General features: G+C 42.6%; 1 protein-coding gene across 2 annotated transcripts in view; it reads left to right on the top strand.

The window, feature by feature from the left end:
- Positions 1-14,455, top strand: part of LOC109897466 (potassium voltage-gated channel subfamily KQT member 1) — a 323,503-nt gene that overhangs the window by 51,255 nt on the left and 257,793 nt on the right. For both annotated transcript variants that reach the window (XM_031833218.1, XM_020491956.2), the window contains exons 10-13: positions 433-583; positions 10,710-10,736; positions 12,216-12,266; positions 12,656-12,770. In XM_031833218.1, the coding sequence (XP_031689078.1) occupies positions 433-583; positions 10,710-10,736; positions 12,216-12,266; positions 12,656-12,770 (344 nt within the window). The remainder of the gene's footprint in view (positions 1-432; positions 584-10,709; positions 10,737-12,215; positions 12,267-12,655; positions 12,771-14,455) is intronic.

Below are 14,455 nucleotides of genomic sequence, written 5' to 3'. Positions count from 1 at the left end.
ACCATTCATTACCAGGTCTAGAACAAAATGAATGATTTGTACAAATACAATGCTGTTCAGGACCAGTTTATTAAAGGAAAGGGGGATACCTAGTCAGTTGTACAACTGAAATCTGTCTTCCGCATTTAACAATAGCATTGTATTTGGTCAAACACAATTTTAGTCAAACAAAAAAAAAGAGCTGGCAGCAAGCTTATAGGTCTGGTGTTAGAACCAGTAAAGGCCGCTTTACCACTGTAGGGTAGCGGAATTACTTTGGCTTTCCTCCAGGCCTGAGGACAAAGACTTTCCTCTAAACTCAGATGAAAAATATTCCAACAGGAGAACATTAACCTGACTAGGAAAACTCCTGGCCCTGAGTTTAACCAAAGCTGAGTTTGTGTTCAGGAAATCCCTGGTGATGCAATCTTGTGTCTGTCTGTGTTGAACAAGCGCACCAAGAGGAAACTGAAGATGGTTCGTGACAATGGCTCCATGACCATCCTTGGAGCGAGGAAGATGTCCATTCCTCAGATCACCTTCGACCACATCGAAGATAACGACGAGAAGAAAGAGGTCCCCTTCTTTCTAGAAGAACCCCAAGGTATATAACTGAATCAATTTGAAAATAAAAGAGATTGCACTCTAGGAGCTCAGATGCAAAAATTGAATTACCAACGTTTCAACAGCCAAGCTGTCTTCATCAGGGTATAATCACAAACACTGCGGGATGACTCGACACACAGGTGTCTGTAATCATGGCCAAGAGTGGCCTAATATCATTGGTTAATTCTCAAATATTAAAAAGGCATACAAAGAACAGCATACAAACAACAAATGGATAGCATACGACCATAGATTCATTTTAGACTACACAAGCTTATAAACAATTACAATGGCAAAGTCACAATAATCACAAGAATGGCTTCAGATCAAAGTCTACGTTGAGACCGAAGGGAGCAAGGGTCTATAAATTAAAGATCCAGTCAGCCTCTCGTTTTAACAATAAATGATCAAGGTTACCCCCTCTCTTAGGGAGGTTGAATCAAAACACGAAGCAGAGTTAACTTCTTTTGGAAAACAGCCCTAATGCTGGAAACAAACATTATGTTGTAATCCAGAGTCACCTTTATTTATTTTCCAAGTTATAGCACATGCTATTTTACATATAGCAGGTTTTTAAAAGGACCAAACAGTTTGCGATAGTGGTATCGTCCTGGCCCTAGTTTCTGTACATATGCAGTTGGTCATCTTACAGATGCTCCTATTGGTTGGCTTCAAGTGAAGATAGATACTGCCATACTGGGCATATCTGAACACATTGTGTGTAAAGATGTGTAGGTAACAAGCTCATTGGTATTGGAATTAAGCAATAAGGCACAAGGGGGTGTGATATATCAAATCACATGTTATTAGTCACATGCGCCGAATATAACAGGTGTAGACCTTAGTGAATTGCTTACTTACGAGCCACTAACCAACAATGCAGTTTAAAAAAATATATATATATATCTTTAGATGCCTCTTGGATCTATATGGCCAGTATACCACGGCTAAGGGCTGTTCTTATGCATGACGCACAAACCCCTGAGGTGCCTTATTGCTATTATAAACTGTTTACCAACATAATTAGAGCAGTAAAAATAAATGTTTTGTTATACCTGTGGTATACGGTCTGATATACCATGGCTATCAGCCAATCAGCATTCAGGGCTCAAAGCTCCCAGTTTATAATGTGTAATATGTAGTGGTTTGTTTTACGAGGAACACATAGACTACTTGAACCAGCATATACAATACTAGTGCTTTCTAGGAACTGTTAAAACTATGAACTGAAAACCAGTACTTGACACTACAGTATATTGCAAACGGACTCCCATGCCTTAATTGACGATAAGTCTCAATTGAGAGCATGGCATACTATTGAATGGTGCCCTGTGTTGAGGTATTTTTCAGAGAAATAACCATGGGTCATGCATGTTTGAGCCAGCTGTGATAGAAGCAGATGTCCTATGAGGAGCATTTTCCAAAGTGAATTACCACAGTTATGAAACCGTTTTTTCTTCCTTTTCAAACTTCATTTGACAAAATAATGTATTTAAAGGCCCTTTGAAATGATGTCATGCAGCCTTATGTTTAGCGCATTGAAAATCCATCATTTCAGTAAAACAGAGATATTGGATGCTTGGTGAGTAAACCCTGGTGACTTGACTGGTTAGGGGCCAGTGAAGACAAGAGAGACAAACATTTGCATGGGACAGTTGGAGTCCTCTGTTTGAGATTCCAACAGTGATATAGAAATAGGAGGAACTCAATCCCCTTGGGAGTAGACTATATTTCAGACGTGAGGATACAATGTTCTTATCTGTAGCTATTTACCATCCAGTTTAATGCTCATGGTGTAAATTGTAAGTAATGATGAATCTGTGCAATGTATGCCATGTGGATGGGACATGACACAGTGGTGTGATTGACTCTCTCCTCCCCCATAAAGAGAGTGAGGGAGAGAATAGGGATGGTAGGTAGCTATGAGGACTGACTGAGGTGTTGTGAAGCTGGTTGTTCATGATACAAATCAAATCAATGATGATTGGTTGCGTATACAGATTTGCAGACGTTATCACAGGTGCAGCAAATGCTTGTGATTCTAGCTCCACCAGTTCAGTAATAACTAGCATAAAAAATTTAATTAAAATACACACATAACCCAGAAAAATAAAAGTTATATAGGATTAGCCATGGCTAGAATACAGTATATACAGTTGAAATCGGAAGTTTACATAGACCTTAGCCAAATACATTTAAACTCAGTTTTTCATATTTCCTGACACTTAATCCGAGTAACAATTCCCGGGCTTAGGTCAGTTAGGATTCGGCACTTTATTTTAAGAATGTGAAATGTCAGAATAATAGTAGAGAGAATGATTTATTTCAGCTTTTATTTCTTTCATCACATTCCCAGTGGGTCAGAAGTTTACATACACTCAATTAGTATTTGGTAGCATTGCCTTTAAATTGTTTAACTTGGGTCAAACGTTTCGGGTAGCCTTCCACAAGCTTCCCACAATAAGTTTTGGCCCATTCCTCCTGACAGAGCTGGTGTAACTGATTCAGGTTTGTAGGCCTTTTTCAGTTCTGCCCAGAAATCTTCTATAGGTCATGGCTTTGTGATGGCCACTCCAATACCTTGACTTTGTTGTCCTTAAGCCATTTTTCCACAACTTTGGAAGTATGCTTGGGGTCATTGTTAATTTGGAAGACCCATTTGCGACCAAGCTTTAACTTTCTGACTGATGTCTTGAGATGTTGCTTCAATATATCCACATAATTTTCATTTCTCATGATGCCATCTATTTTGTGAAGTGTACCAGTCCCTCCTGCAGCAAAGCACCCCTACAACATGATGCTTCCAACCCCGTGCTTCACGGTTGGGATGGTGTTCTTCGGCTTGCAAGCATCCCCCTTTTTCCTCCAAACATAACGATGTTCATTATGGCCAAACAGTTCTATTTTTGTGTCATCAGGTCAAAAAGTACGATCTTTGTCCCCATGTGCAGTTGCAAACTGTAGTCTGGCTTCTTTATGGCGGTTTTGGAGCAGTGGTTTCTTCCTTGCTGAGCGGCCTTTTAGGTTATGTCGATGTAGGACTCGTTTTACTGTGATATAGATACTTTTGTACCTGTTTCCTCCAGCATCTTCACAAGGTCCTTTTCTGTTGTTCTGGGATTGATTTGCACTTTTTGCACCAAAGCATGTTCATCTCTAGGAGACAGAATGCGTCTCCTTCCTGAGCGGTATGACGGCTGCGTGGTCCCATGGTGTTTATACTTGCGTACTATTGTTTGTACAGATGAACGTGGTACCTTCAGGCATTTGGAAATTGCTCGCTGAGGTCTTGGCTGATTTCTTTGGATTTCCCCATGATATCAAGCAAAGAGGCACTGAGTTTGAAGGTAGGTCCAGAAATATACACAGGTACACCTCTAATTGACTCAAATGATTTCAATTAGCCTATCAAAAGCTTCTAAAGCCATGACATCATTTTCTGTAATTTTCCAAGCTGTTTAAGGCACAGACAATTTAGTGTTTGTAATCTTCTGACCCACTGGAATTGTGATACAGTGAAATTATCTTGGAATAATTGTTGGAAAAAATACTTGTGTCATGCACAAAGTAGATGTCCTAACCGACTTCCCAAAACTATAGTGGTTGAAAAATGAGTTTAATGACTCCAAGCTAAGTGTATGTAAACTTCCGACTTCAACTGTACACATGAAGTGGGCAAAACAGTATGTAAACATTATTAAAGTGACCAGTGTTCAATGACAATGTACATAGGTTAGCAGTCTCTGTGGTGCAGGGTAGAGTACCTGGTGGTAGCCGTCTAGTAACAGTGACTAAGGTTCAGGGAAGGGTACTGGGCGGAGGCCACTCGTGGTAACTGTTTTAACAGTCTGATGGTTTGGAGATAGAAGCTGTTTATCAGTCTTTTGTTCCCAGCTTTGATACATCTGTACTGTCTCTGCCTTCTAGATGGTAGAAGGGTGAACAGGCCATGGTTCGGGTGGCTGAGGTCGTTGATGATCTTCTTGGCCTTCCAAGGACACCGGGTGCTGTAGATGTCCTGGAGGGCAGGCAGTGTGCCGGTGATGTGTTGGGCTGACAGCACCACCCTCTGGAGAGCCCTGTGGTTCTGGAGAATGCAATTGCCGTACCAGGTGGTGATATAGCCTGACAAGATAATCTCAATGGTGCATCTGTAAAAGTTTGTGAGCGTCTTAGGGGCCAAGCCACATTTCTTCATCCTCCTGAGTTTGAAGATGCACTGTTGCACCTTGTTCACCACGCTGTCTGTATGAAGGGACCATTTCAGGTTGTCAGTGATGTGCACGCAGAGGAACTTGAAGCTTTTGACCCTCTCCACTGCAGCTCTGTCGACGTGGATGGGGGGCGTGCTCTCTCTGTCTCCTGAAGTCCCTGATCAGCTCCTTCGTTTTTTGGACACTGAGGGAGAGGTTAATTTCCTGGCACCACTCTGCCAGGGAGCCCACCTCGTCCCTGTACACTGTCTCATTGTTGTTGGTAATCAGGCCTACCGGTGTTGTCGTCAGCAAATGTGATGATTGAGTTGGAGACGTGGGTGTCCACGGAGTACAGGAGGGGGCTGCAAAGTCAACCCCCTATGGGGTCCCCGTGTTGAGGGTCAGCGTGGCGGAGGTGTTGTTGCCTACCTTCACAACTTGGGGTCGGCCTGTCAGGAAGTCCAGGACACAGTTGGACAGTGAGGGGTTGAGACCCAGGGCCCTGAGCTTAGTGATGAGCTTGAATCAAATCAAATGTATTTATATAGCCCTTCGTACATCAGCCGATATCTCAAAGTGCTGTACAGAAACCCAGCCTAAAACCCCAAACAGCAAGCAATGCAGGTGTAGAAGCACATTGGCTAGGAAAAACTCCCTAGAAAGGCCAAAACCTAGGAAGAAACCTAGACAGGAACCAGGCTATGAGGGGTGGCCAGTCCTCTTCTGGCTGTGCCGGGTGGAGATTATAACAGAACATGGCCAAGATGTTCAAATGTTCATAAATGACCAGCATGGTCAAATAATAGGTCTGGGACAGGTAGCACGTCCGGTGAACAGGTCAGGATTCCATAGCTGCAGGCAGAACAGTTGAAATTGGAGCAGCAGCACGGCCAGGTGGACTGGGGACAGCAAGGAGTCATCATGCCAGGTGGTCCTGAGGCATGGTCCTAGGGCTCAGGTCCTCTGAGAGAGAGAAAGAAAGAGAGAAAGAGAGAATTAGAGAGAGCATACTTAAATTCACACAGGACACCGGATAAGACAGGAGAAGTACTCCAGATATAACAAACTGACCCTAGCCCCCCAACACACAAACTACTGCAGCATAAATACTGGAGGCTGAGACAGGAGGAGTCAGGAGACACTGTGGCCCCAACCGATGATACCCCCAGACAGTGCCAAACAGGAAGGATATAACCCCACCCACTTTGCCAAAGCACAGCCCCCACACCACTAGAGGGATATCTTCAACGACCAACTTACCATCCTGAGACAAGGCCTAGTACAGCCCACAAAGATCTCTGCCACGGCACAACCTAAGGGGGGGCGCCAACCCGGACAGGAAGATCACATCAGTGACTCAACCCACTCAAGTGACGCACCCGTTCTAGGGACGGCATGAAAGAGCCCCAGTAAGCCAGTGACTCAGCCCCTGTAATAGAGTTAGAGGCAGAGAATCCCAGTGGAAAGAGGGGAACCGGCCAGGCAGAGACAGCAAGGGCGGTTTATTGCTCCAGAGCCTTTCCGTTCACCTTCACACTCCTGGGCCAGACTACACTCAATCATATGGCCCACTGAAGAGATGAGTCTTCAGTAAAGACTTAAAGGTTGAGACCGAGTTTGCGTCTCTCACATGGGTAGGCAGATCATTCCATAACAATGGAGCTCTATAGGAGAAAGCCCTGCCCTCCAGCTGTTTGCTTAAAAATTCTAGGGACAATTAGGAGGCCTGCGTCTTGTGACCGTAGCGTACGTGTAGGTATGTACGGCAGGACCAAATCAGAGAGATAGGTAGGAGCAAGCCCATGTAATGCTTTGTAGGTTAGCAGTAAAACCTTGAAATCAGCCCTTGCCTTGATAGGAAGACAGTGTAGGGAGGCTAGCACTGGAGTAATATGATCAGGGTACTATGGCGTTAAAAACTGAGCTGTAGTCAATGAACAGCATTCTTGCATAGGTATTTCTCTTGTCCAGGTGGGATAGGGCAGTGTTCAGTGTAATGGCGACTGCGTTGTCCGTGGATCTGTTGGGGTGATATGCAAATTCCAGTGGGTCTAGCATATCGGCTCAGATGGAGGTGATATGGTCCTTAACTAGCCTCTCAAGATAGAGAGCTTGAATGTCAGTCAGTCATTCAGAGAAAAGAACAGGGACCGTGTGACAGACAGTCAGACACAAGATGGCTGCCACGTGCCTGGGTTAGGGTCCAGCACCAGCAGGACCAGAACAAGCCAAATGGAAGTCATTAGAGTCAGTGGTGATTAGATGTTATGTATACAAGTTCTTTACTGCTCCACTTGTACACTTCACAGACATCAGACAATCACACTATCTGATTGATTTTACCTACACTACTGTTTAAAAGTTTGGGGTCACTTAGAAATGTCCTTGTTTTTCAAGAAAAGCTCATATTTTGTCGATTAAAATAACATGAAATTGATTAGAAATACAGTGTAGACATTGTTATTAATGTTGTAAATGACTATTGTAGCTAGAAACAGCAGATTTTTTGGGAATATCTACATAGGCGTACAGAGGTCCATTATCACCAACAGTCATTTCTGTGTTCCAATGGCACATTGTGTTAGCTAATCCAAGTTTATCACTATCAAAGGCTAATTGATCATTAGAAAACCCTTTTGCAATTATGTTAGCACAGCTGAAAACGGTTGTCCTGATTAAATAAGCAATAAAACTGACCGTCTTTGGACTAGTTGAGTATCTGGAGCATCATCATCTGTGGGTTCGATTACAGGCTCAAAATGTCCAGAAACTCGTCAGTCTATTCTTTTTCTGAGAAATGCGAGAAATTGCCAAGAAACTGAAGATCTGGAACAGCGCTGTGTACTACTCCCTTCACAGAACAGCACAAACTGTCTCTAACCAGAATAGAAAGAGGAGTGGGAGGCCTGGGTGCACAACTGAGCAAGAGGACAAGTACAGTCGTAGCCAAAAGTTTTGAGAATGACACAAATATTAATTTCCACAAAGTTTGTTGCTTCAGTGTCATTAGATATTTTTGTCAGATGTTACTATGGAATACTGAAGTATAATTACAAGCATTTCATAAGTGTCAAAGGCTTTTATTGACAATTACATGAAGCTGATGCAAAGAGTCAATATTTCCAGTGTTGACCCTTCATTTTCAAGACCTGTAAATCAACTTCTGGGCCACATCCTGACTGATGGCAGCCCATTCTTGCATAATCAATTCTTGGAGTTTGTCAGAATTTGTGGGGTTTTGTTTGTTCACCCACCTCTTGAGTATTGACCACAAGTTCTCAATGGGATTAAGGTCTGGGGAGTTTCCTGGCCATGGACCCAAAATATCTATGTTTTGTTCCCCGGGCCACTTAGTTATCACTTTTGTCTTATGGCAAGGTTCTCAAACATGCTGGAAAAGGCGTTGTTCGTCACCAAACTGTTCCTGGATGGTTGAAGTTGCTCTCGGAGGATGTGTTGGTACCATTCTTTATCCATGACTGTGTTCTTAGGCAAAATTGTGAGTGAGCCCACTCCCTTGGCTGAGAAGCAACCCCACACATGAATGGTCTCAGGATGCTTTACTGTTGGCATGACACAGGACTGATGGTAGCGCTCACCTTGTCTTCTCCGGACAAGCTTTTTTTCGGATGCCCCAAACAATCGGAAAGGGGATTCATCAGAGAAAATGACTTTACTCCAGTCCTCAGCAGTCCAAGCCCTGTACCTTTTGCAGAATATCAGTCTGTCCCTGATGTTGGCTTCTTTGCTGCCCTAACTGACTCTGGGCCATGGTAGCTTCATTAAATGGTACAAAACACCAGTCTCAACGTCAACAGTGAAGAGGCGATTCCGGGATGCTGGTCTTCTAGGCAGAGTTGCAAAGAAAAGCCATATCTCAGATTGGCCAATAAAAATAAAATATTAAGATGGGCAAAAGAACAGACACTGGACAGAGGAACTCTGCCTAGAAGGCCAGCATCCCGGAGTCGTCTCTTCACTGTTGACGTTGAGACTGGTGTTTTGCGGGTACTATTTAATGAAGTTGCCAGTTGAGGACTTGTGAGGCGTCTATTTCTCAAACTAGACGCTCTAATGTACTTGTCCCCTTGCTCAGATGTGCACCCAGGCCTCCCACTCCTCTTTCTATTCTGGTTAGAGACAGTTTGTGCTGTTCTGTGTAGGGAGTAGTACACAGCGCTGTTCCAGATCTTCAGTTTCTTGGCAATTTCTCGCATGGAATAGCCTTCATTTCTCAGAAAAATAATAGACTGACGAGTTTCAGAAGAAAGGTCTTTGTTTCCAGTCATTTTAAGCCTGTAATTGAACTCACAAATTCTGATGCTCCAGATACTCAACTAGTCTAAAGAAGGTCCTTTTTATTGCTTATTTAATCAGGACAACCGTTTTCAGCTGTGCTAACATAATTGCAAAAGGGTTTTCTAATGATCAATTAGCCTTTGATAGTGATAATCTTTGATTAGCTAACACAACATGCCATTGGAACACAGGAGTGATGGTTGCTGTTAATGGGCCTCTGTACACCTATGTAGATATTCCATTAAAAATCTGCTGTTTCCAGCTACAATAGTAATTTACAACATTAACAATGTCTACACTGTATTTCTAATCAATTTGATGTTGTTTTATTGGACAACAAATTTACTTTTCTTTTAAAAACAAGGACATTTCTAAGTGACACCAAACCTTTGAACGGTAGTGTACATTTTTTTTAATACAAAAATATTTAGGAGGTAGACCTGTTGTGGCAAGAGTAAGTCAGAAAGCTATAATGTTTTGTGTTGAATCAGTGATTACATTCCCACAGATTTTACATTCAGTTACTCAGTATTCACCTGATGTTGCTAGCTAGCCACGTAGTCTAACCTGTTGTTGTCTAAGTTGCTATCTAAAAATATTAGTATTTTCCCAAACTCGTGCCCTGTCCATCCACCTCCAGATGAAATCCAGTGGTCCATACTGGTGCTGCTGAGGTCCATTACTCCATATTAATGATAGATTGGACTTTTCCATTGCACCATCTACCGGTGGGGGGGACTTCCTGTGTAAACCTCTAACCCCTGCCAAATGAATCGTCCCAGTCTGGAGGTTAATAAGTGTCCTTTATGAGTTTTTCCTGTCAAAGCACATAATCATAAAAGGAGGGAGAGGGACATAAACGCAGAACGTCACCAGTAGAAAAAGGAGTTATGGGGGAAAATGCTATCTTGTTTGGTGGGATATAACTTAGATAATGAACAGGAACATATGTCTCACTGCCTTTGAACTTTAGAGTGGGGAAAAAAATGCACATTTGTCAAATTGCATGTTTTTTGGATGCTAGTTAGTGGAGCCAAGGCTTTTGAAAGGCTGTCTGTTGATGTCATAAAGACTTTTAAGTAGCCATGCTCACCACACTCTCAACAGCATGTTGTCACTAATGATAATGTTTAGAGTCCAGGCAACGTGGTGTACGTTCTACTGCTAACAGTGCAGAAAAACAGACATCTTCAGATTCAAATGTCCTTGCAGATGATGGGTTGTTTAAATTGATTATTTTGTTGCAGAAACCAAGTGTTAACTGTGTTGCTGATGAAAAGGGTTTATAGAACAGCAATGACATTTGCACTCTCTTACATCCATAATTAAAGTCATATATGATGCTAACATCTAAGTTTATCATGTTTTCTGACCTCAAAAGTGATCTGGTGTTGTCCATATCCCACGCCATCGGTTGTGTAGATTGATTTCTCTGTATACATTATGTTACAATGAGCCATTATGTTACAATGAGCCATTACAATGAGCCCGTCCTCCTATAGCTCCTCCCACTAACACTATCTCTCTAACACGTGTCACAAGTGTAATATCTCCTAGATGACATCACTCCATATTAAGCTAGTGTCTTTGAGGACATCATTTTGAAATGTTATTTATTTTCCTCCTCAGGCATCATCCGGATGTTCAGACAAACAGGTGAGTCCTCCGCCTCTCTGTAACCAAGGAGGCTGGTGGGAGGAGCGATAGGAGGACGGGCTCATTGTAATGGCTGGAATGGAATTGATGGAACGGAGTCAAACGTGGTTTCCGTATGTTTGATGTGTTTGATACCGTTCCATTGATTCCATTCCAGCCATTACAATGAGCCCGTCCTCCTATAGCTCCTCCCACTAACACTATCTCTCTAACACGTGTCACAAGTGTAATATCTCCTAGATGACATCACTCCATGGTCTCCAGACTTATTGACGCACTCCAGCTTCAACTCACGCAGATAATGACTCAATCCTTTGTCCTTTTAAGAGATCCTCTGTGTTAATCATTAGTTATTTGGTTTTTACAACTGCCCAGACAGTATTTTAATTAGACTTGCGCTTTGTCACAAACCGGAGCAAACTGGAAGCCAGCAGAGAGACCGACGCAGGCAGGCTCTGGACTCCCTCCTGTCCTATCGACCAGCCCTGGTGTTTTCTTTTCTGTCTGTCCAGCCAACACCAGCCGAGGTGAGGGCTGGAACAGGGGACAGAGGCCAAGGGCCAGGGGACTGGGAGGGAGGTCGGGGTGATAAGAGGCCATTGTGGAGCTCCAGTGGTCAGAAATAAACTGGGCATTGTTTGATTTAGTCAACGTCCGGCTTATCGCTCCACTTATCTGTCTGGCCCTCTGGCCCGGCCGTCGTCTGTGAGAATCTCCCTTCTCAATGGGGCTCTCTCTCTCCAGCCAGTCTCCTGCTCTCTCTCTCACTCTGTCTCACTCTTTCCCCCCACTCTCTCTCTCTCTCTCTGGGCCCTGCTTGTTTTCATTCTCTGGGGCTTCTAACCCAGTGTGTTTGCTCTGACAAGCCAGATATTAATAAGCCTGCAGTGTTTGTGTAGCAGATAATTCCGCTCGCGTCCCCGGTCCCCCTGAATGAGAGAGAGGTGGAGGAGCTGCACAGAACCCAGTTCCTGAAACTAGATTAGATTAGAAAAGTTTGTCACTCCACAATGATACAATAATAAATAATACAGATTATTTTTAATGCACATTGTGGACCACTCAAATTGAGTTTTGAGACACTAAAAAACTATCATAGTCAAACATGGCACAGGTGTGATATATAATACATTACATCATCTATACACATGTATGCATACTCAAAAAACAAAGTACAATAGACAGAAAGACAATTAGGCACTTCTAAAGAAACGTCTCCATTGGAGGATGAGATGGCAGGCTTTGCGGACTGTTGGACTAGGTCCTTACAAACCTTTGCAATGGTTTTTAGTTGCACTAACCAAACCTGCTGTAGAGGTTTGGAAGGCATGTTATCAATCATCATGTTCACACACCAAAACAACCTCATCTTAGTGTGATGATACAATACAATGGTGGACTGTACACTTCATTGACTAGTCAGCACATTGTGTGTCTATTCCACTTGTCTTTCACACGTTCTTTCTTTCTTGACTGCAGGCGTTCAGCACTCATGGTCCTCTTTCAATCTGAGCTGTCCTGCCTCTCCAGGTAGACTCTTACACTTCTTTACTAGCTATCCTGTACTTTCTCTTTACTTTTCAATAAATAAGCCTATAAATGAGAAAAAAGGGTTCCAAAATATTTTTTTTTCTGTTGTCCCTATAGGAGAACCCTTTTTGGTTCTAAGTCGAGATCTGTTTGGTTCTAGATTGAACCATTTTGGGTTCCATGTAGAACCCTCAGTGAAAAGGGTTCTACCTGGAACCAAAAATGTTTCTTCAAAGGGTTCTCCTTTGGGGACAGCCGAAGAACCCTATTAGGTTCGAGACAGCACCTTTTTTTCTAAGAGTGTATTTTCTCCTCACTTAGAAAATTGGAAGTTGCATTGAACTAAATCCTTGAATATGTCACCAAGACTCTTGCATTGCCTCGCACAGTTAAGAAAAACCTGGACGGGCCTTCCATAGGCATCTCCCGGGGCAACAGCTTGAGTGATGACATGGACTATGTCAGCGAAGACACACCTTTACCCGTGGTGACAGACGCATCACAGTAAGTACCTCACTACCCCGTCACTCACTACACTACAGAACATCTACCTCACATTCATCTTCCATACAGCCATTGTATTGTACCCATGCTCTTACCCTTATGAACTTTTTAACCCCTTACACTCGTGGGAATTGGCCTATATGGATAGGGCTAAATTGAAATGTTTCTGACAGAAGAAATATGGAAAGCATATGTATAACCATGGCACCAATTAAAAGGGAACAGTTTGGAGATTATGGGAAAATTATTAGACTAAATGTGAGGACAAAACAATCCAAAATTACACTGTTGATTATATGTGCATTTTACATTTACTGTACTTTTTGCCACATTTGTTGATAACAAAATCTGGAAATATTCTGAAACGTTCAGTAACATGATAAGAAAATGTGTTGTAGGTGCAACATAAGACAATACAAATGACAAGGGTTTGATTGAGAGGACTAACTGGTGTTTCCAAGTGGACACACACCTCTCTAAAGTGTGCACAGTTCCTAAGTCATTTCAATGCACTTTTATGACACAAAGAAATCTTCAACTATAAGGTGCTTTTTTTAGCTCTCTTAGCTCTGCAGTTGAGGAACTAGAGCAGCACACTTGTAGTTGTTTTGTTTGGAACACAACCCGGCATCCGGACCTTACAGAATTACTGTTGTTGTTTACACAAAATCGGTCCATTATAAATTGCGGTCTGGGTCAGGTGGGCATCATTTGAAAGCTTGTTCTATTGCCAACATGACTTGCTAAATTATAAAATACGATCTTACAGTGTTAGGCTTTCACTAGGAAATTCAGAGAAGCAGATGGTCATTTTGGTGCACATAGAATGGAGTCATGAGGGCATTCAGATGCGTGTGTTGCAGCAAACTTTCTTCACAATACAACAAACAACAGTTCATTCTGTTCAGGAAAACCATGGTATAACCCTATGTCATCTTGTACATCAAACATAGTGATACTACATGTTGACACTTTATATTATCTGAGTTTTATGATATGGAAATGTGTTCTCAAGGGTGTTGTTTGTCTTGCTTGAATGACATCAAAGTGGTATTTATTATCATCCTCAATGTCTTATCTTTCAAAATACATCAAATCCTCATAATTTACAGCATTTCCCTCACTCAGACAACATAACATTTCCAAAAGTTGCCCAATTACCAGGAGGGATGGTGCTCAAGTTCAGAACGGCTGTCAGTCATAAACCATACAGAGATTTGAAGCGGAGACCCTGAGCTTTGATGTCATGTTTAGCTGTTACTGTGCAGCCACTGTGTTCCAATTTAGGCGCTTATCAGTGTCCAAATCTGCCATTTTCAACCTGTATACATACAGGTATGAGCATAAAAGGCTACCCCATAGATGCCTCCCTGCCCCTTACAGAGGTCCATCCCTACTCCATAGGGCATAAAGCCTTTTGTTAGGCCAAAGTGCCCTTCCTGTCAATGGAAAGCTGCTCTGTTCAACTCACTAGAGGGTTAAATGGCCTATTGAGTGCTTGAAACCCTGGTTATTACAACGGTAAATAAGGGATTATCCTAGAGTTGGAGAAAACAGCCCAGTTTGTTGGGGACATGTTTACAAGGTGACTAGTTGGCTAGTTGTTACATGATGATAGTGGTCTGTTGGGTGGGACTTGGCTGTTTTATTTTGGGGGGTCAAGAAAGACTGTAAAATCACAGAGA

This window comes from Oncorhynchus kisutch, linkage group LG10 (assembly GCF_002021735.2).
Source record: "Oncorhynchus kisutch isolate 150728-3 linkage group LG10, Okis_V2, whole genome shotgun sequence".
NCBI classification, from domain to species: domain Eukaryota; kingdom Metazoa; phylum Chordata; class Actinopteri; order Salmoniformes; family Salmonidae; genus Oncorhynchus; species Oncorhynchus kisutch.
Note: the sequence above shows the minus strand (reverse complement) of the source record. Positions and strands in the feature narration are given on the sequence as shown.